The sequence below is a fragment of the Rhopilema esculentum genome, chromosome 11 (assembly GCF_057945365.1).
Source record: "Rhopilema esculentum isolate cy_ngs chromosome 11, ASM5794536v1, whole genome shotgun sequence".
Classification (NCBI taxonomy): Eukaryota; Metazoa; Cnidaria; class Scyphozoa; order Rhizostomeae; family Rhizostomatidae; genus Rhopilema; species Rhopilema esculentum.
In genome coordinates, this window is record NC_142825.1 from 15,708,533 (window position 1) to 15,730,239 (window position 21,707).

Below are 21,707 nucleotides of genomic sequence, written 5' to 3' on the forward strand. Positions count from 1 at the left end.
TTTTTTAGACAACCCAGATTGTGTTAAACTCTATAATGACGCCATGTTTCGGATAATTGGCAGAGCCCGGTCGTCTTTCCATCTAGCAGTTTTGGAATCGATCTACATATCAACGAAAAAGCCGCCATTGTGTAGACAGAAGGAGTTCGTTTTCTCTCTCGGACTCCAGTGGTAATTTTCATTGTGTAGACAGCGGCACTGATTGGTCAACAATACCGGTCTTGTGCTTGCGTTTTTCTTATTGGCCTATTTCGATCCTCAATATGGCATATATTTTTCATCGTGTTCAAGGATGAGGGATCCAAAATCTCAGAACCTGTGAAAATGGTCAATCTCGGAGTTCGCGATGCCGATATTATTGTAAAATATATAAAGTCTATTATTCGATAGCTACTAGTCCATATCACTCGGGTAGAGGCCGTTCTTGCATTATTGGAAGCAAATCTATGGTATATTTTGAGTTTTAGGTCCCGTATATTCAGCTTTTGAAGAGCAAGAAGAAAGGTGTCAAGTTTTCCTTACTTTCATTATTAAGAAAGGCGGTATCCACTTGTTTAGAAAACTGAAAGGAATTTACCTTCATCAAAAATTTGTATTCATAAGCAAAAGGAGATGAGATGTTTAATCATATTATATCAATATGACCCTCTAATTAGCCCCCCTATATTAGGTATATGCTTGAATAGCAGTCAGGTGCGATATCTATTAAGGTGGTAAACATTATTTGATATTGTCACTTAAAACACACTTTCACCTTTTGGATCATAGAGTCTACAAAACATTTGGATTTGTCATAAGTGTAGTGTAACTGGAATTTGAAATGAAACGTTTCCATCATTTTCATCATTATCAGAAAGAAAAGATCTTGCTTCTCAGGGAATTTTCTTATTTGAAGAAAGATGGGATGTGAAATCAAGTCGAAATTGATTTCTACAACGTCAATCGCTTCATTCAAAAAAAGAGAAACACAGATTCAAAATTCATCGCTTTGTTTCGGGCGTATATAGTATAATATACAAGTATTTACAAAATATGTTGTAGATTGTAATTAAAACAAAGGGAAGATTTAAAGAAAATTCGATATAAAATCAAATAGCAACTTAAATGGAAATAAACTTTTCCTGGGACCTGTAGGGCTTATTCAACGCTGATGAGGAGGGTATTATGACTAAATATATTTTCGTGACGTGCAGTATACATAAAAGATAAGCTTACAATGCCTAGCCTGTGCCCTGTCACGTGTTAGATGCATCTGCATCTTCCTTAATCAACTCTCCATATCTTTTGGATTTCATGCGGATTCCATGTTGTGGACGAGAAAAAGGTCCCAGAAATTAAAAGATACAGATACGACTAAACCAAACCAAACATTACTATGGCTCATTAATTTAATAAATTTGAAGAAAACATACTTCTATACTATTAAAAGCATTAAAAAAGCGCAATCATAAATAATAACAAACTAGTCCTGAAAACATAAAAACTTAGAGAACCTCAAACACTACAGCCGAATCGTCAACAAAAGCGAGTTCGTCCTTGTCACGATCTGCGATGATGCCCATTTCCAAGGCTTTTTCCTGTACATTCCAGATTATCGTCCCTGCATTCTTGTAGTTGGATCTCTTGTGGGGAAAAGGGCAGTGTCGTGAGGTTTTGAAGCGCCAAATCAACCAAGAAAGGCCGTCACGCCAAACTTAAAACCTGCATAAAACCCTTGATACTAATGAGTTGCTCAGTTACCGTAAGCGATTCCCTTCCTTCCTTACTGGAAACTCCTTTTGTAAGAATTTTTGAATTCTTTCGCTTTTGTTCAATTTCGGCTTTACGACCAATCAGCGAATACAAGCCTTTAATTTTCTTAAGTTGGACCTCACTGTTTCGCAAGAGCTAAAAATAAAACAGAAACATAATCTTTATTAGAAATTCCGTTACGTCAAATTACCTCAGACAAACGAAAATAGATTCAGGTTTCATTGCTTGTTCTTCAAATAAGCCGCCAAATAAAAGTTTTGGGGAATGACTCTTTCGCTCAAAGCAAGCATTGCAACAAGATTATATTTGACTATGGTCTTCAGCTGTTTTCTAAGGGCGTAACAATTATATCACAATACAATCCAAAGCATTGATGAATACGAGAGAGAACCCTACCTTGGTAACTGAAGCATCTTGACACAGAATCGACAGAAGTCGGCAACAGGGTGGAAATATCTTCTTCTTCTCTCTGAAGTTTACCATAATTTCTGTAATTTGCTGTAGAAAATCTCCATCTTCAACAATTGCCATATAAGTAGTGGGGCACTGAAACAAAAACTCGAATACTGAAACAAGAACAATTTGCCGGCACATGGATAAGAAAGGAGTACAAAAGTTAGTATGAATAGGCAACAATTGCAGTACCACATTGAAGATCAAAACAATATTTGCAAAAAACAAACCATAAAAAAATGAATAAGGCGAGCAAACCTTTGATACATTTATAAGAACGAGCAATGCCATGTTGATCTGCTCGATAGACGGCAAACTTCGGTTGCAGTTTCGCATTATCTGAAATATAACTGTCAAGGCATTGTCCTCTACGAGTCTTTCACAGCACTTTACCGAAAGTCTAGTTGCAACCTCTGAAAATAAAGAAAATTTATCTAGGTTAACTTCCAATTACCCTAACTTTAACTGCTGCTAAAACATTTTCAATTGGAAGTTAACAGTCACAAAAACTGGCTTAACAGACGTCAGAAAAAGCTGACTTAACATTTACTGTCGCTTGATATCAGTCATATAAGTGAATGTGGATGCATGCATGGACTGAAATGTATGTTCCAAGTATTTTTGGCAGGCATTGTATGTATGATAATGTAAATACAATACATATTTAGACAGAACATGCTGCAGATTCCTTACCAAGATTTCTGAGAGCTTCATAAATTGTAGTCACATTTCTACAGTTCAGCAAGTAACTCAGAGCGGACTTTGTCCTATTGCACAGTTTCTTTGGTTCAGTTGCTTCAGAGGTCGCACTATTGATCCGTTCGCGTGCAAGAATAACTTTCTGATCGACAATGCTCCTTCGCACAAGGTAACCTCGCCAGCATTTCTGAATGGGCAATAAAGTATTCATTAATTGCCAAAAATTTTCGAATTAAAAAGTATTGAAAGAGAAAATTAGGTTTAACAAAGCCATGCGATTGACATGAAACTAAGATCTTTCAAGAGACCTCTCCAAGATAAATGTGCTACAAATATAGCAAATATACCGGCTAAATGGTGACAGTATAATGCAAAATGACTACATGATTACCTTGTATGTTTGTATGATTTCTAAGTATGTTTATGAACAAACCTGTATACACAGCACAGCTTCTCTTAGCCCCAAGTACTTCGCTCTTTCTTTTTTCATCAGCGTCGTAGAATGGTACCACCTTTGGATCACAACTGCAGCTGCCCAGCGCTCTTCTCGACATTTTCGCTGCCTGAACGCTCGGAACACCGTCTGGATTCTCATGGCCGCAGCTTCTTTTGCAGCCAATTTTCTTTGCCTGAAAGCACGGTATGCATGCTGAATAATTATGGCAGCAGAGCGCAGGTTTTGAAATTCAATTCTACATCGCACCATATCTCGATGTGCCCTAAACTTTCTCTGGATCCTTACAACATTCTCTTCTAACTCCTTCCTTCTAGCCGCACGTAAATGCAGTTCTGCTCTGCGCTTGCGATATGCTGTCTGGATCCTCACAACAGCCCATTTCATGTGAATGTAGTTGACTCTAGCGCTTTTCGTCAGACGAGCGCTTCTGTAGAAACTCTGGGCAAATAAAGTGGCTTTTTTCAATCTCTGGAATTCTTTCCTGATCACGTATCCACGGAAAGCGGCTTGAATAGCAGCAGCCGCACGTTGTCGCCTTTTCCGGTCCGTAATAAGTTTTTCGAGGGAATTTCTAATGGCGTATGAGCGATATGCAAGCTGAATCGTGACGGCACATGTTTTCAAATGCAGATATTCATTCCTAACACGCCTTGATAACAACATGCATTTGAAACATCTTTGTATGGTGGAAGCGGCGTTTCTCCTCTTTACAAACTCTTTACGTGCCACAAAACATTTGAACATGGCTTGTATGTGTGCAGCGGCCTTGTTTAGTTTTTCTTTTTCCTCTTTTAAAACCAACAACTGCCTCTTAGCAAGATGAGAACGATATGCCCTTTGTATTATTTGTACCTTAAGTCTTTTATCTTCATACTCGCTTCTGACTCTAGCAGTTAACAGATATCCTCTATAAAATCTCTGAATTCTCACAGATGATTGTTTGAGTAAAATAAATTTCTTCTGAGCAATGAACCTTCTGAAATTTTTCTGAACCATAGTGGCGGCTCTTTGCCTGTTAGAGAGGACTCTCTGCTCTATAATTTGCTTGAGGTGGCTTTCCAACAACTTCTTTTTACGCAACATATCTGCATACACCCTAGTTTTAAAGCCTCGATAGCTAGCCTGAATTACTACAACGGCAGCCTTTAAAGCGAGAAATTTCGCTCGCTGTTTCTTCATTGCGCTGTAAGCTTTCTGGTGCTCTTGAATGATACACGTACTGTGCTTGAGCTTCAAAAATCTGCTCCTGGATAACCACATTCTAACTGCAGACTGAATGACTCTACACGATTGTCGTTTCATTAGATATTTTTGTCTCTGCATGGCACCTGTGACGTGAGCTCTGTATCGTCTCTGTATCACAGCAATTGCTTGCTGTTGTAATGAATAGCGTTTCCTAGCAAAGTGCATTCGAAAGACTGACTGCAACTTAATACTCGCTTCTATCTTCTCTCTGTACAGCCTCCTGACAATAATCATTCTACCGAGCGACTGTAACTTAATGGCGGCCTTTTTCCTTTCCAAACATTGGCCAAACCATCGCTGGATGATGATGCAACTGTTGCGCAATTCAATAAACATTCTCCTCTGTTTCAACATTCGGTATGTAGACTGCACAATAACAACAGCCTTCTTAGTTCTTGTAAACTTTCTAAACGCTCTTTGAATGACGATTGCAGACGACTTTTTCCGAAGGAAATTCTGGCGATGAGCACGCATAACCAAATTGGCTCTCACACGTCGTTGTAGTAAAATGGCTGTCTGGCGCAGTGTCATGTAGCTTTTCTGCGCTATATACTTTCTGAAAACACTTTGAATTATTCTCGCAGACTTCTTTTTCTGCAAGTACTGTTTCCGAGCCAAAAAACCTTTGATCGTAGCTTGTATTGTGATGGCAGCGCCCCGCATGAAATGGTAGAAAACAGAGTGCTCCTGGCACGCAATACAAGCTCTGTAGCGTCTCTGAATAACCAGTGCTGCACTCTTCTTTCTGAGAAAATTCCTACGGGCAACAGCCATTCTGTACCACGATTGTATCTTCACAGCTGCTTTCCGTGACGATAAGTAAATCTTTCGTGCTCTCATAGCCCTAAAATTTGACTGCAACGTGACTGCAGACGATTTTGCCAATAAAAATTCGTGGCGTTGACTTCTCATCATAGAAGTAGCTCTGAACCAACACTGGATTGCTAATGCAGCCTTGGCCAAACGCTTCAATTTCCTAATAACTAACACTTCTCGCAGACGCCTTTGTAATAAAATGATAGCCTCTCGTTTAGCCCTGTACTCTTTTTTGGCACAATGCATTCGGTAAGCGGCCTGAATTTGAATGGCTCTCTGTCGAGTCTTGGTGAACATGTTTCGACTCACCTTCATCTCTTTTTGAGCCCTGTATCGTCGCTGGATTACAAGGGTGGCCTCCTTTGTAAGCAAAAAATTCCTTCTGTTAATCCATTTCCTGACCAGTGACTGTAAAGTAACACAAGATTGTCTCATTTCGATAAACTGACAGCGCTGGAGACGTGCAATTCTGTATTCTTTCCAACGCAATTGAATGCAAGTTGCTGCCTTCTCCCTATGTTTTGTTTCAATCTTAAACCTTACGTTTCTTTGAAGTTTTACAACTAAGCTCTTGAGGTTGCGATATCTCTTTCTCTCAACAAACCCTTTCATGGCAGCTTGTACTTTGCGAGCGGCCTTGTTCTTATGCAAGGTCCTGGTCGCTAAAAAGCCCCTTATGGCTGTCTGAATCTTTATCACCAAAACTAGCTTTTTCTGGTACTCCTCTACTGCTGCCCTTGTTTGTCGATATCCCCTGTATAATCTTTGGACTTTAATTGTAGCCGTCTTTATGTGAAGATATTCTTTCCTGACAAGATGAGCTCTAACATTCTTTTGGACAGTCAGTACTGCCCTCTGAATGACTCTGTAGCGTTTTCTCTCTCGGTAACCTCTATACACTGCTTGTATCCTCAGAGCAGCAAGTTTTGTCTTCCTTATTGCTTTACGCACGGCGAATCCTCTCATTGCAGCCTGTATTGAAATGACAGCATTTCTCAACTCTTTAAATGCCTTGACAGCAACTAGCATTTGATTTGTTCCCCTATATTGCCTCTGTATACAGACAGCTGCCTTCTTCAAACGAGAATACTCTCTTTTCGCCTTATGCATTCTGACTAATGCCTGAATCTTCTGTGCTGCAGAATGACGCATCTGAAGCTCCTTACGGGTGGCGTACCCACGGTAAGCTGATTGTATGCTGATAATAGCAGCTCTGGTAATTAGAAAATGGACCTGTGCAGCTTGCGATAGCTTCATAGCATGGTAACGTCTCTGAATAGTAAGAGCAGCTGACTTGAGCTTTTGATAACTTCGTTTAGCACGCTTGCATCTATAAAGTGATTGAATGAAAACGCAGGAAGATTTCAGCTTCGTGTACTTCCTTCTGTCCACTTCACCAACTTTTGTGGCCCTAAATCGTCGCTGGATCTTTGTAGCTGCATTCCTAATCGATAAAAATTGTTTCCTTTGTACGTTACTTCGATAAAGTGCTTGCATTTGTACAGCACTTAACCTTAATTGCAGAAAACACTTTCGCTGCCTATAAGCTCTGAACGTTGCTTGTATTTTGACGGAGCTGGTTCTAATCAATTGAAACTCTGCCCTTTGCAGTTGCATATGCTTCTTAGCTACCAGCGCAGCTTCGATCACTAGGACAGCATGTTTTACAGCATGGTACCGTTTCCTTAACATTTTTCCACGCCACAATGATTGTACCTGCACCGCACTGGCTTTCATTTCCAGAAACACTTTTCGAGCCTTTTTACCACGATAAGCTGCCTGAAGAACTGAGCATGCTTCTCTTTGCTTCTTGAAGTCTTTACGAGCCTGTCTTCCAAGTAACACGGCTTTGCGAATCCTTTGAAGTGAAATAATATTCGCTCTTAACTTCCTGTAGTCCCTTTGGCATATCTTTCTCCTTGTGATAGCTTGCACCTTAATCACGCTCCTGCGCAACTGACTGTACCACTTGCGACATTTATAGCCTCTAAAATATGCTTGAATGCATAAACATGCATGTTCTCGTTGCTCTCGTTGTTTGGCGAGAAAATCTCGAAAGGCTCTTTGTAGAACAATAATTGATGCCCGTTTGCTAAGGAATTCATTTCTTGCTCTGGTCGCAGTCAAATGTGCTCGCCAGTGTGCTTGCAACGTAATAACGGATTTCATAACGTTCTTGTACCGTTTTCTACATAGGTATGTTCTCCAATACTTTTGAATACTAATAGCGGCATTTCTCATTTCGAGAAAAACCTTGCGAGTGCGATACGTCTTCCAAACACGTTGAATTTTGAGCGTAGCTTCTCTCTTTCGTAAATAGTAGAACCTGCAACAAATTGAAAAAGAAATTAAGAAGATCGAAAGGGACAATAATTGGCTAAAATATAAAAACTTATGGAAATATGTTCAGATGATTAAAAGTACTAACATAAAGTTACTGACTAAGGTTTGATTTATATTTAAAAGAAAATATCATCTCAAATGTGATTTGTGTGGTTGAAAGTTTGGCTGCAAAAAATCGAGCGCAGACTATATCGAACAAATCCATTAAGTATTAATCATATTAGAAGGGTACAAACAAAGGACTGTTCCGAAACAAATTAAAGAGTAACCTTTCAGTACGAGCCAAGCTTGATTCCCTGAACCTTCTTTGTATAATAATAGCTGCTTCTTCCTGCAAGCGCTTTGATTTCTCCAACAAGTAAATGCGCACATTTTTCTGAAGGAGGAGTGCGGCCATTCTTTTCTTTCTTAAATTATTTCTGCTGATGAACCCACGTACAACAGCCTGTAAATATGGAAAGCAGTGGTAAATCAATTTTTCTTACATTTTGTTGAAATCATGGTGGAATGATGGAAAAATGATGGAAGCAAATGGAAATCAGAGACGGGATTCAGCTTTTCCTAGGTAGCAAAACCTGAAACTAACCTGGATTTTTGCTGCAGCAACCTCCCGTTCTCCTAGTTCGTTTAACTCTCTATCGTGCAATAATTTTCTTCTAACCGTATATCCTCTCCAGAGCGCTTGAATCTTGACAGCTGCTTGCTCCATCTTTCCACGACGCTTTCGCTCCAAAAAGCCACGAGCAACTGACTGAAATGAAAATTTAATTCTAATGAAATTTGGCCAGAGGTGATTAACATTTTCATTATACGATGTAGTTGAATATTGAGTTCCAGAAAAACGCTCAAATTGAATTCACTTATCTTTCGGACTGCTAACTCTATTGTGTTTTTTTCTGTTTGTCAGTAATTACAACCTAAATCATGGTTGGCTATATATAAACTATATACTATATACTATATATACTATATAAACTGGAACATAACAATATAGCATGCGTGGTTACATTTCATTTTTCTCTCATTTCATATTTCTAATTTTTTTGACAGCATTTGTTTTTTCGGTAACAAGGTAAAATTTCCTCCTTCTTTATATGTTGTCTAGGCTTTGAGAGACTTTTCAATAGTTGTGCTCCCATATTTTCTGTTAACGCACTGCCCGTAGCACCAATGATGTAACCAAAGAGAGGTTTTGCTTTCAGAAACCAAGGAAATCTTGTTTATTGGTATCAAACAAGTATTCCAAATGCTTAGATATAAATTACTCATACCTGCAGCTTGATAACAGCTCTTATTTGAATCTGAAAAAGAACAAAAATGGGATTACACCACTCATGTCACGATGTAAGACTGGAAGATTGCTACGAAGGTTTTAGTTTCAATTTTGAGCTGGACGAAGAATGCCTGAGTCACCTGGAATTTGCTTTGCTTCTTTTTAAGCTGATGATGCCTCCAAGCCAGCTGAATGCAGCGAGCAGCCCTAATCTCCTCACGAAGATCAAGCAAACGCGAACAAAGGAAAGAAAGAAACACAACCACAACCTGGAAAAAAATTGAAATTTTAGAAAAATAACAATCTAAACGCAACAGTTTATAACAATGTTATTAAAGTCGTTAATTAGCTACAACAATTTCACAAAGACAATGAAGTGAAAGGATAAAAAATGGTACCTTTTCATCGGGAATGGTGTTAGACATATCAGATGTCAAGATCATTGCTGGGCTCGGTCCGATTTCCTTTACCTGGTGGCAGAAATACATTAAATAAAGCAGATTGAAGCCTGTAGCTAAGTATCAACACAACTCTTTTACTGATAAGCGCCTGTCCGTACAATGACCTTTTCACTTGATTAAGAAAGAGGTTCTAGAGAAAGGATATTTTAAGTTGCAGAGCACGTTTGGCTTGTCTGTCAATGAGGTTTATAATAACCAAGGTTCCCTTTCATCGTTTGCTTGCATCAAATAACTTTTGCCTTTAAAGCTTCTTGTGAACAATGTCTTTAGAAACTAAGCAGTATCTGCTTATCATTGAATAAATCATCATTAAACAAGCAATTGAGTTTTACAAACAAGCGCATTACAGCACATCCCTCACAATATTATTAAATAGAGGATAATTCCTTTTTTCTCCCCTTCCTTTTATATGGAGAAAAAGTTAGTCAATATGCAATAAAAACGTGGCGCCTCACCTTCTCACAAAAAAGACCAAAGTTTTTCTTCTCGTTCAATAAAAGCATTGCCAGGTTGGTATTAGTTAAGTCGCCTACAAAATGAGAAGGATCAAAGAACCGGCTGGATAAAAAAATGGAACGGAGATCAAGGAGACAAAAGACAGCAAAATACTGAAAACGCAGCAAGCAAGTGATGTGAAAACTCTATGCATCGCATAACGACAATACATCATCATACCTGGCCCTCTTGGCTTGATCCAGTTTTGATAGATGAGATTATCATCAATATCGTGATCATCCTCTTTCGATATGCTGCATGTAACTGAAGTATCATCATGTATTGCGTCTTTAGGCAGCAGGGCTGGGTGATAATGATGCAACAGGTAGCACAATGCCCGGCCATCAGAAAAAGAGACAGTAAAGTTTTCAATCTAAAACAAAAGAACAAAATCTTTTGTTTTGTGAGTGGCAAGGAACCAGCAAAATTTGTAATAAGGTATCCGACAGCCTTATGTAAAGAAAGTCGAAAAATACTTGACATTGGATATCCAGCAAACATTGAAGCCAGAAATTAAAAAGATGGACGCAGGACCTACAACAATGTCCTAACGTTGGGCTGGAGCCTCTAGCTCAAATATGCCATCGAAAAATAAATTAGATTGTTTCTTACATGTCTGCCTCTTAAGTAATAGTAAAAGCCTTCGGCAACAAAACACAGGCAAATGTGAGCTAAAAACCTGTACTCCATGAAGCTGTCCAACAAGGCGACACCATTTGAGCAATAGAGACAGTTTATCCGAATGAAGGTTAAGATCTTTCCCAAAAGATTCTGGTTGTATTTCAAGAGCTGGATTGTCACGTTCAAAATTTCTGTAAGCTTGTATTAACCGATTGCTCTTCTCTAAATAAGCTATTTCTTCACGCAGCTTCAGATCATCAAGAAGGACATCAACCTAAAAGAAATAAAAAAATTAAATGCTTGTTGTTCTCGCTACAGCTACCAAGCCACTGTTTCTTCATGTTTTCAGATAACAATTAAATATGGCCCATGAAACAAGATAATTGTCAGGAAAATAAAAAGCATTTCATCAAATTATCAAGTTTCATTGCAAAATTAGAAAAAAACTCGGGCTTTGATGAAAACCTCCTTATATTCTAAGCCAGTCTACCAATCTTGTAAACAAAGCCTTTAAAGAAAAATTCCTGTTTTACTTCTATTATGTTTTGAGTTTTCAATTTCACCTTTTACCATCAATATCCCGAAATTGTCCAGTTTACTGCGCTATCTAAATATTGGATGCCTTTTTGGTTAAGGCGTATGTAGTTGCACTCTCTGAAATGTCTAAAAACATTAACGATTAAATATATATTTTACTTCGGTTCCAGTTGCTTGATGCCGCCACTAACTAAATGTTTAAAAGAGAAAAGGATCTGGGGATGTCCTGTAGGAAAGTAGAAAAGATGGATGTGGGTCAGAATATTCATAATTTTTTCAAAAATCTTACTTACGAACCTGAAAATGGAATATAATGTTCCAAAGCAATACGAGAGTTTTCTCTCTATGTCCGTCAACAACAAACCGTGCATCAATGCTAGCACCTACAATAAAAACAGCTTATTAGGGCAATGTAACGAGGATAAGCCATGTTTAAGCAAAGTCTTTCGTTTAGGCAAATGGAACTTTGGATGCCGGTATCTTTACCCTAGGCATCGCTGCTTAATTAGAAGAAAACGAATGCATGCTTACCATTTTTGACATCCAAGTTTGCTTCTTTCAAGCCAGTGAGAGCCAGCTCGACATTATGAACTTTCTACAAATAACGAAATTATTGTTTAAGTAACACAAGAGAACACATGGTCGAGGAATTGTTTGTCAGTTGCTGACTTATAAGCAAGTGAATCTGCTACTTAGCTAGTTTAATTAGATGCTGAATAAACATTGTAGCTTGCGAACAAAATACATAGTAATAACTTGTGCATTTTGAAGTTGCAAAAACTACATACCTGAAGACGACTCACAGCGGGTATTCGCAGTCTTGTAGACAAGTTCCAGTTCTTGGTCAGAAGTTCGACGACCCGACTACAAAGAAAAAATTGTAAGGCTGGTTGCAATGCCAAGAAACATGATGAAAGCAAAGTTCAGAGAGTGAGTTATAGACGAATTACGTTGTTCCACCTGTAAGTACGGAGAGTAAATGAAGAAGCCGGGACAAACAAATGTTCGGGAAACTCAAAATAAAAGAAGGAAAAAGTAGTTAATTAGAGTAGCATTGTTCTCTAATTAAACATTTAACAATGAATCCAGTCTTAACACCGACGTCTTGGCTGAAGAGTTATGAAATAAATCAAGAATTGAAGTTAAACTCACACAAGGCGCATCCCATCGCGTAGATCAACTGCCAAAGAGTTCACTCCAAAGTCAAACTCATGCAGCGGGGTCTGAAACAGATCAAAGAATGATTTGGCGTTTACGGTTATCAGTTCCTGCATGAACCTTAAATTTTAAGTAGATTGATTTGGCGACATAACAGTGAGCACACCTTATGTTCTCTTTTAAAAATCTTCACTGTTTTCTAGTTAGAAACTACTAGAAGGAATGCTTACGTGCCAGGTCCATCTATATAGTACCAGAATACTAAGACACATGAATGAAAAAAATAGGCACCGATTGAAGACGGAGGCTCACCTGAACATGGGACACGGCATAACCTAAGTACGTCAAATGCTTCACGATGTCACCTTCTCGATGCAAATAATCACGTGAAAACATCAGCAGCATATCGCGAGTTGACTGAAAAGAAAAATGATATTATTGCACCACATGAAGTTATCTTATGAAATACAAAATCATCTACCAAAGGTTGAGTCATTACTAGTTTGTGAGTCGGGGAAAGAGAACAGTCCTGGAACTGCGTACTAGGAGCTTTAACTAAGAAAGTGCAGAATAACAGATGTATGGAATAATCTAATGATTGAAACCTGTCACGTTTCTATGACTAATGAAAGGTAACCTAATTGGTTTAGAGATCCAAGTATGTATAACACTGTATAACCATCTTACAAACATGGTAACTTTAAACAAATACCAAAGTTGTTCTTTATCAGGTCTATAAAGGCAAAATTTGCAGTCCAAAAAGGAAGCTTTGGAGAAACGTTTGATAAGATTAATGCTTAAATCACTCACCTTAAACTGTGAATCCTTGTTAAATAGACATGGGTCATGGCTCATAAGCCTGGCGTTCTTTGCTTTGTCAAGGAAAATCACGAGGAGTAGCAGTTTCTTCAATGTAAATTTTCCAAGTGCCTCAACGTAGCCTACAGATGAGCAAAAATTTATCAAAGATGAAACTTTGCAAAACAGATCTAAAGACTTCTAAAGCCTTACCATGTTGAAGTATTGAATACAAGGAGTTACATGACCCGAATTCCTGCAGTTTACATGAAGAATTTGACAATGCAAGAAAAATTGAATAGAGAACGAAGCCGGTAAAGGAATTAAAAAGCGTCACCTGGTTTAAAAAGGCCGGGCACAGAAGGATGTGAGTATTCTTCAGCAATGTCCGGATTCCCAAGCAAACGACGATGAATAAAGCGAGATAACAAAGCAACTCTCTCGCTGCTAGGCATAGGGATAATTTCACCATAAACAACCTATAAACAGGAGAAAATGTCATACCAATTGTTCTTGTGAGAAAGTCACGTCAGCAGCAGTTTGCTACTGTAAGATCCTCAAACCAAAGCAAATTGCATAATCTATGACATGATATATAATATAATACAATACAATATAATAAAATATGATTGATATGATATATGATATGATATGATATGATATATGATATATGATATATGATATGATATGATATGACATGATATAATATGATATTATATATGATATGATATATGATATGGTGATATGACATGAAAGGATATGGCATGATATTTCATATTCCATATTTGATATTTCAGCATCTAATAATAACTATACACAATCTGTTTCAAAGTTAACGTATTTATGAGCCAGTAGGTTTGCTTTCAGCTGTTTTTTAAGCTGTAGGCTATTCGTATATCAACAGACGTTTCGTTTCTTATTTTTAGATCCGAGTATTGTTTAAATCCCTTTTTCGCATTATCTAATAAACAAACCTCGAGTCCGATTCTGAGCCATAGAGGGTTGAAAGACAAAAGCATGTCAGCTATGTGCTTTCTCACTCCTGCAAGAGGACAAAGTGAACAAATATATATTTGCATTAAAATGACATCACTCCACGGGAGAGCTCGAGTCGAAAGCAGATATAAGGAAAATGAGTGGGGGGGGGGGAGGGGAGTTTACAATAGAACGTCAACTTGCTACCACCAACAAAAACATATAGGGATTTTTAGCATTTTGAAAATATGATAGAAGATATTTCTTCCAAAATTCTGAGTGACTCTCCTTGGTGCATTAACTTGTTCCATAAAATTTTGTAATTTCTTTGTCGCCAAAGATATTCGTAACAGAGATTCTGTTTTCGATATTGGCTGCAAAACGCGGAATTGTGCTTTAGAAAGTTTTCTACAACCTCTAATATTTTGAGTTAATTTGAATCATAAAGCAGAGAACGGCAGCCATCGGAAGACACAACCCTATTTCAATGATGAATAGACATATGCCAGCATAAGACAAAATTTTCTTTACAGTTTTTGACTTAACAAATTTTAGTCACATTACTCGACGGGAAACCAATTTCTCCAGTTTACTTTTTTTGGGACGTTTTGCGTGGCAAGTAAAAATAAACTTTTAACAAATTCTCAAAGTATTATCAAATAAATAAATTCATAAATTTATCGTAAATTTTTCTAAAAGATCGACCGGTTTCCCTTTATAATTTCACTGCTACTGTGTTTTTCAAAGTCATCTTTCAAAAATTACACACTGTTCGCTTGGTGCAATTTTCGGAGTTTTGTCAAATGCTCTTCATTAAATTGTTCAATTTATTAAACATCAAGAGAATTCCTCACTTTACACCATAATAAAGTGAAGACATAATAAAGGGTACAGAGAACAAACCTAAGTCGGCATCAACTTGTCGATCGGTACGTATAGCAAGCCGGCCATGCTCTATTTCTCTCTCAAGTTTTTGAATGACTGTAGCCAGCTGATCGCATTGATACAACGAACAAGCATCTCTTCTAAGTTTCGCCATTCTTCTTCTTGCCGCATACATTCTAAAGGACAACACCTCTTTTGTTGGGGCGACTGGCTGATTCGAGTCCGATTCCAATGCAAGTTTTCCTAAATTGAAGGAAGATGCATTCAAATAGGATGCATCAAAACATATGATCGAAACATGGCTTGCAACTCAGCATTTTCAAGCATCCGATAATGAGCTATATATCATTACTGAGCAAAATAGCCGCAATCCAATGGACACCATTTCATATATATTCAAAATACGTTTGTTTGCAAATTCTACAAAAATAGAATTTCATCAAGACAAGTGAGCTTACAAAATAAGTACAATCGACTATCCTTGTCATTCTGAGATAAGAGAATATGGGATAATATTCCAGACAAAATTCGTCCTAGCATTGAATTCTTGAGTACAATTGAATCCCGTATCCCAGCTAAGTGGGACATTCACAAAGCCATACCATTTTCTTCCGCGTTAAAGGATCCGACTTAAAGTCATTCAACTGAAATATCTTAATAATACATGAAAATCCAAACAATGAATTAAAACCTCTTTTCTCCTCGCTTGCCAAATCTTCTCCATCATCTGGCGCTGTCAGCACAAAATTCAACCAATTTTTAAACCCTAAATACAAAAATTTTGCATGTACAAGATGCCTACTTGGGCAGATTATCATAACGCATTTTCAAAGACATACCCATATTCAAAAGCGCAAGCATGACAGTCAACCTAAACTAGGTACTTGCGATAACAGAATAGGAAGCTGATTATGTTGTATGCTGTTTCCAATATGCAATAGTATCTCAATGCAAAGGCCTTGAAAGAGGGCATCAGCTTTTGTGTTTATTGATGGCAAAACCTTGAAGAAAATAACTTTGAACAGGAGAAGAGCTAAAACAAATGTGAAACAAAAGGATGATACCTGTCTCTTGCTTTTCTATCCACCTTTCATCATAAAACATATTTTTTGCTGCGTACGGCATTGGGTGTTTTGCAATCTTTCTTTGCTTTGGTTTTTCCAGCTTCAATTTTTTTACTGCAATACTTGGCTTCACCGTGGTAGTTGCCCGAGGCCCTAAATGGAATAAACAAATTGAAAGCTCGGTACACTCAATGCAGAATGAAATCTCACCAAACCTTCGCTGCCTACCTTCACCCTTACTTTAGTAAGACTGCACAAACCTTTGTAAACTCATAGACGCCTACTTTTAAATGTGAGCCTTCAATTAAAAAAATTAATGAAAGCCCTGGTCACCAAAAGAGTCACTCAATTACTTCGTAATTCGTAATTACGTAAATGTTTCCTTGCTGTCCAGAGGAAGCGTTTGATGTGGGGTCTTTTCTATCTATTAAAAAACGGAGTTTTGCTAGGAGGTTCCGTTATTCACTTAACAATAAGTAGTATATAGGGGACGCCTGTTGTACTTTCGCATATTATCAATGCAAGGTTGTTAATCTCTCCTTTTCTGGAGATTAGAGCAAAGTCATTCAGATTAAGCATATTCTTAAATTTGGATGAAACCTAAAGTAATCAGAGAAAATATGCACCAACTCAATAAAAACCTACCCATTTCGAGCGTACCTTCCGGGAATTTATGCATGACCACCCCCTTGCTGTCAAAGAAACATTTTAGACAAAAAAGAGGCGACATAAAACATACCTGCATCATTTGGTCTTTTTCTTGGCAATGAAAAGGCCTTGAACTTTGTGTCGGCGACTTGCCTTTCAAGTTTCCCTTTTGACTTGGGCGTGTCTTTAGACTGTCTCAATGCACTTTCCTTTGGCTTCCGCTGAACCGCCAAATCCCTTGGTTGCATCGCTTTTTCTCTTTGCTTTTGCAAGGAAGAGCACAGCTCTTTGCTTTGATGAACATTTGTTGATCTGATCTTCTTTTTCGCAACATTTGACATTTTCATTAAATTCTTTTGCAAATCAATAGACGCTTTAATTTGCTTCCTGTCAACCACGCTCTCTGCATCATCACCTATTGAAGACTCCGCAATATCGGCCTTAGCACTAATTTTTGCCATTCTGTTTTTATCCAGTTCTTCAAAACTTTCAGTTTCCTTGGTTGAAACTTCCAGCACTTTTATGGTTTCGTCATCTTCAATGCATTCATCTTTATTTTGAGTTACTTCACAGTTAATATTTTCGCAATGCCATGGCTCTGCATTTTCTCTAACAGGAGTAGGTGCCTTTTTAAGCTCAGTGTTCACGTTTCTGCCCTCTTTACCAGCTGCAGCCTTTTCAGATGGTTCAAGGTGGTTGCCATGATCTCCACAATCTCCCCATTTTGCTACCATGTCCCTCTTATCTTGACTTTCATTTGCATTCTTATTGTCTTCTATGCAAAACGTGCCGTTTTCTTTTCTCGCTTCATTGTTCACAACCAAGGTTTCTTCACAGATTTCGTCTCCAGTGTTTGTACTGACAGTGGTTACTGAATTTAACTGTCCACCAATCGGTGTTGCATAGACGCTAGTGGATTTATTGACTGGTTCAAGCACAGAAGAGAACTTTTCTTCGCGCGTGATGGTGAAAAGACTTGATGCAGCCGAACCAAAAGAAAGAGACTCGTCTTGTGGTGGCAGTTTGTGCTTGTTTGCTGTAGACATCTCCATGTTCCAGAATGTATCTGTGTTATCAAAACTAGGATATGGAATAAAGGCATGCTTCACCTCACCATTCATCACAACTTGTCCCGGATGTAAATCATTGTTTGAATGCAATGATATTTTGGATCTTTCATACCACTTAATAGGTGAGCTGGATAACCTGATCTCACTTTCATGAAACGTGTTACCTATCATAACACTATTTTCATCAAAGGCACTTTCGTTGGTTTTTCTTTTTTGTGCAATATTGTTGAGCCCTTCAAAGCACTTTTTCTGCACCTCTGTTTTGCTTTGTTTTTTATCTGGGTTACTGCTAAGGCATTTCTTGGAATCTTCCTTCAAATCAGTATTCTTTCCTACCATGAATGTGGCTCGTGCAGTATTCTCTGATTCTAACACTGGCTCTTTGTTCTCTTTACCCTCTTTGTAATCTTCCACTTCCTGTTTCATGCCAAGTGTTGGCTGCACAACATTGAATGTTGCACGTCTTGAAGGTGTGTCTGGGGCTGCATCCATTAGTTTGTCTTCACTTGGACTTTTATACCCTGACCCAATATCTGGGTGAATATGTCTATAGTTGCAAAAAAACTTTTCATTTTTTTTGGGTGCTTTCTTTTCAAGGATATTTTGCCTTTGAGTTGGACGTAAAACCTTACGGTTTCCAAATCGTTTTGCCTAAAACAGCAAGAGGGTTTTTACAAATTGAATAACAAATCAAACAACAGAAATCATAAGAAATGAGCATGGATTCAGACACCCATTTTAAAAAGCTTGCTGACTGAATGCTTTAAAATGACCAGTAGCAGACTGGAGCAAAAAGAACAAGACAAAAATTAAGGTGAAGAAATGAGAAAGAAATGAAAGAAAATCAACAGAGGCAGCTTCAAAAAGCAGAGTGCTATACCAATGAAAGCTTGTTTCACATCATACAACATACTACTAGTGTCATACTATTGACATGCCATGTATGCATTATGACAAAATCTAAACAAGTTATCTCAAAACTGAAGCTAGAGCAATTAAAAATGGTATTGGCAAGGACCAGTTAGGAAGTCAATACAGTTTCTGTAATGAAAATGTTCAAAATTGAGCTACAAATTATTTTGGGAAAATGTCCAACTTGTAGCCATACACTGTTTTGGGGACACAGCTTGGTTGGTAAATAATAGCCATCTGGTCAAAGTATGTCAGAGCTTTGTGAGTGTGTGACAGATCTGCTTTTTGCAACTCTGCTTGCAAAAATTACCTTAGCTAGTGTAAAACAAGGGTATTAGTCTGCTGAATTTGGAGACTGGGCACTCATTCCCAGAGGGCCCCAAATACGCTGATGTCCCATTTGAAAATTTTCTTATTAATTTTGAGATTTAGTTGCAATTATCCAACTAGTTTTGGGTGAATGATGGCTACGGCAAAATATGTTAGTTAGTTTGTATTTTGATACAGTAGCTATGTGCCTGGTACCAAATCCCCAAGGTATCAGCCCATTAATTCTAATACCATATCAGAACTTTTACAATGATACACCAAGTGTTACACCATAGAGTTATGCAGCACAAGCTCAAGAGATATCTTATTAGAGATGTGAAAACATTGCCTGTGTTGATTTTGACGCTAAACTACCTGCATAACTGTTGAATCAAAATATTATACACAGCATATAAAACTGTCTGACTTCAAAATCAAGCCAGCTGACTTGAAATGATTTTATGACTCTTTATATCCAATGTCAAAGTTTTGTCAATCAAATTCTCCATGAAAAGGGGTGACTAACAAAAGTATATCTCAATTTTTTGCAAATCCACAAGATAATTTCAAGCAATACTTTTTCTCTAAAGCTGAGGCTTTGACTGACAGCGACTCTCAATATATTATGAATGAAAAACTAATACCCTCCTGCTGCTTATCCATAATTTTCCTGTGATTTGACAGCATAAAAGTTTCATTTTTGAAAACAAAAATGGCATTAGATTAATACCTCTAATACCACCCCCTGTGAAGACGGTATTGGAAATAAAAAACATAGCAAACTTGACAACTTTGACACTCCTTAGAGTATAAACATCTGACAATGACATAAGGCAAGCAGAGTTTTTGTCAAGATGCAGATATTTTGTGTAGATATAAGAGTCTCTTTTCAATCTTGGTCTCTTCAGCTAGGTGAGAAGTTGTTAATCATTCTTCCGCACACATTAGTGAGTCACAGTTAGTAACTTAGTGATTACTTTCAATCTGCAACTGGGTATAAAATAAATTTCAGCTGAAAAGTTATGTTAATTCATAAATTACATTTCTATTGAGAAAGATACCTTGTTCTTCCTTTCATTTGGATCATACGAAGATACCAATAAAACAACTTGAAGTTTTTGAGCTCCGAGCCACTTGAATGTGACGAGGTGGCGTGAACTGCCTGCGACTAGAGGATGCCATGAGATTGTGATCTTAGTTTCCTCCTGAGGTTCAAGATTGAAGGTTGAAGAGTTTTCTTCACAAGGAGAAACTATAGCGAGACCGGTCTCTGCACTCGGGATCTTTTCTAGAATAACAGTTTCTCTTTCTGTACCAGGGTTAACGATTTTCAGTGTCTTGACGCATGTTGTTCCAACTTTGACTCTCTCGAAAGACAATGTCGGAGGTTTGACGAAACAGGCAAGTTCAAGAACAGCTTCAGAAGAATGAGATGCAGTCAAAGATTCTGGGATATGAAAAACGTTTGCAGGAAGGTCCCATTTTATCCTTGGGTGACTTTGCATTCCACTGGAAGCCATCTCTGTGGCAAGGCCGACAGGGTGGCCTAATACAAAATTTACTTTTCAAATCTTCTTATAACCCTCCAGCGCAACCAGCAACGATTTAACTTTTCTGTCATTGATCTTCTACTGAATTACAGCTTCTTGCAGGCAGGCCTGTGGCAGATTACTTGATTATTAACATTGCAAACTTGTGCCCGTATAGAACGTCCTTTTGAATATTCCGTGTGTCTAGTATTATCAACGACAAAATTTGAAGAACAGCGGTTAAGGCAACGGACCAATCAGGAACGCGGATTGTTTAAAAATTGACCAATCAAATATGAGAAGCATGGACGCGCGCAAGGCCAGTCCTAAAATTGGATTAAAATTCAGTTAATATTTGTTCCAGGTTACTAAACAAAAACCATTAGCAAATAAGGGTAAGATGGTCCTCAGAATGTTTTACCATTTTCAATCATTAGACTGAAGGTGGTGTTCTCTCATCATTTGAACCATTTATTTTTGGGCTGTCGGTGCGCCAATCGCAAAGACGGCCATAAATAAAACCCCAACCGTTTTTGAGGGGGTTGAGAAGAAGAACAATGGCCTTCTTCCGCCGACTAGCAGCACCTTGTTCATGCAAAAAAGTCGCAAGCCATACGGCCATTAACTAATGCACGAAAACAAAGAAGTAGAAAGTCAACATGCATGTAAATAAAAAACCCTGAAAATTTCTAGACATGAATGGGTTGGGTGGGCAGGGTCGCAAAGGAAAAAACCTTTCCTCTCCAAAGTCCAACTTCGAGTTGTCGTGCAACGTGTGAGAATGAAACTGTGCTAAGCAGTGGCGGAAATTATGGCGCCCCCCCCCCCCCCCCCCCAATCAGTGATGTCTTCGGAAAATTCGGGATTTCGTCGGATAACTGACAACCGTTTAACGTGTCGAAATTACTCCAAGAAATCGCTCTGCAAAGGAATTTTAAGCTAATCTAAGGGGCGCACTTGTTTTCAAGGAACCAGGTTTTGATCAAATTCTTAAATTGTCTATTATTTTGTGCTGTCTTTATTGATTCCGGTAGTGAATTCCAGATTTTAGGCCCTTTCAAACTTAATGATCTGATACCATTACTGGTAGTTCTGGCTTTTGGGATGTCAAGGGGGTTTTTGAGTCGAAGGTAATGACCTGTTGTTTTGGGTAGAAAATAGTCTTTCATGAAAACAGGATTAAGGCTGTTAAATGTTTTATAAACTT

At 38.1% G+C, this 21,707-nt stretch overlaps 1 protein-coding gene across 1 annotated transcript; it reads right to left on the reverse strand.

Annotated features, from left to right (window-relative positions):
• Positions 1-972: 972 nt before the first annotated feature.
• Positions 973-21,082, reverse strand: LOC135694110 (uncharacterized). The gene is made up of 26 exons (XM_065212791.2): positions 20,033-21,082; positions 16,772-18,401; positions 16,033-16,185; positions 15,660-15,734; positions 14,987-15,211; positions 14,083-14,150; positions 13,446-13,587; positions 13,121-13,251; positions 12,623-12,727; positions 12,305-12,375; positions 11,941-12,016; positions 11,684-11,747; positions 11,450-11,535; positions 10,674-10,889; positions 10,175-10,367; positions 9,955-10,028; positions 9,437-9,508; positions 9,179-9,307; positions 9,037-9,066; positions 8,352-8,516; positions 8,035-8,210; positions 3,338-7,748; positions 2,899-3,091; positions 2,464-2,618; positions 2,149-2,298; positions 973-1,887 (listed from the first exon to the last, which is right to left on the reverse strand). Exons 1-26 carry the CDS (start codon positions 20,489-20,491, stop codon positions 1,684-1,686), a joined length of 9,453 nt encoding a protein of 3,150 aa, XP_065068863.2. The 5' UTR covers positions 20,492-21,082; the 3' UTR covers positions 973-1,683.
• Positions 21,083-21,707: the final 625 nt, after the last annotated feature.

Coding starts and splice junctions, on each gene's coding strand:
- LOC135694110 (XM_065212791.2), bottom strand. CDS start 20,491: ATGGCTTCCAGTGGAATGCAAAGTCACCCAAGGATAAAATGGGACCTT. Junction 9,308..9,436: donor ACACCATTCCCGATGAAAAG/GTACCATTTTTT, acceptor ATTTTTTTCCAG/GTTGTGGTTGTGTTTCTTTC. Junction 2,299..2,463: donor TTCTTATAAATGTATCAAAG/GTTTGCTCGCCT, acceptor TTTTTGTTTCAG/TGCCCCACTACTTATATGGC.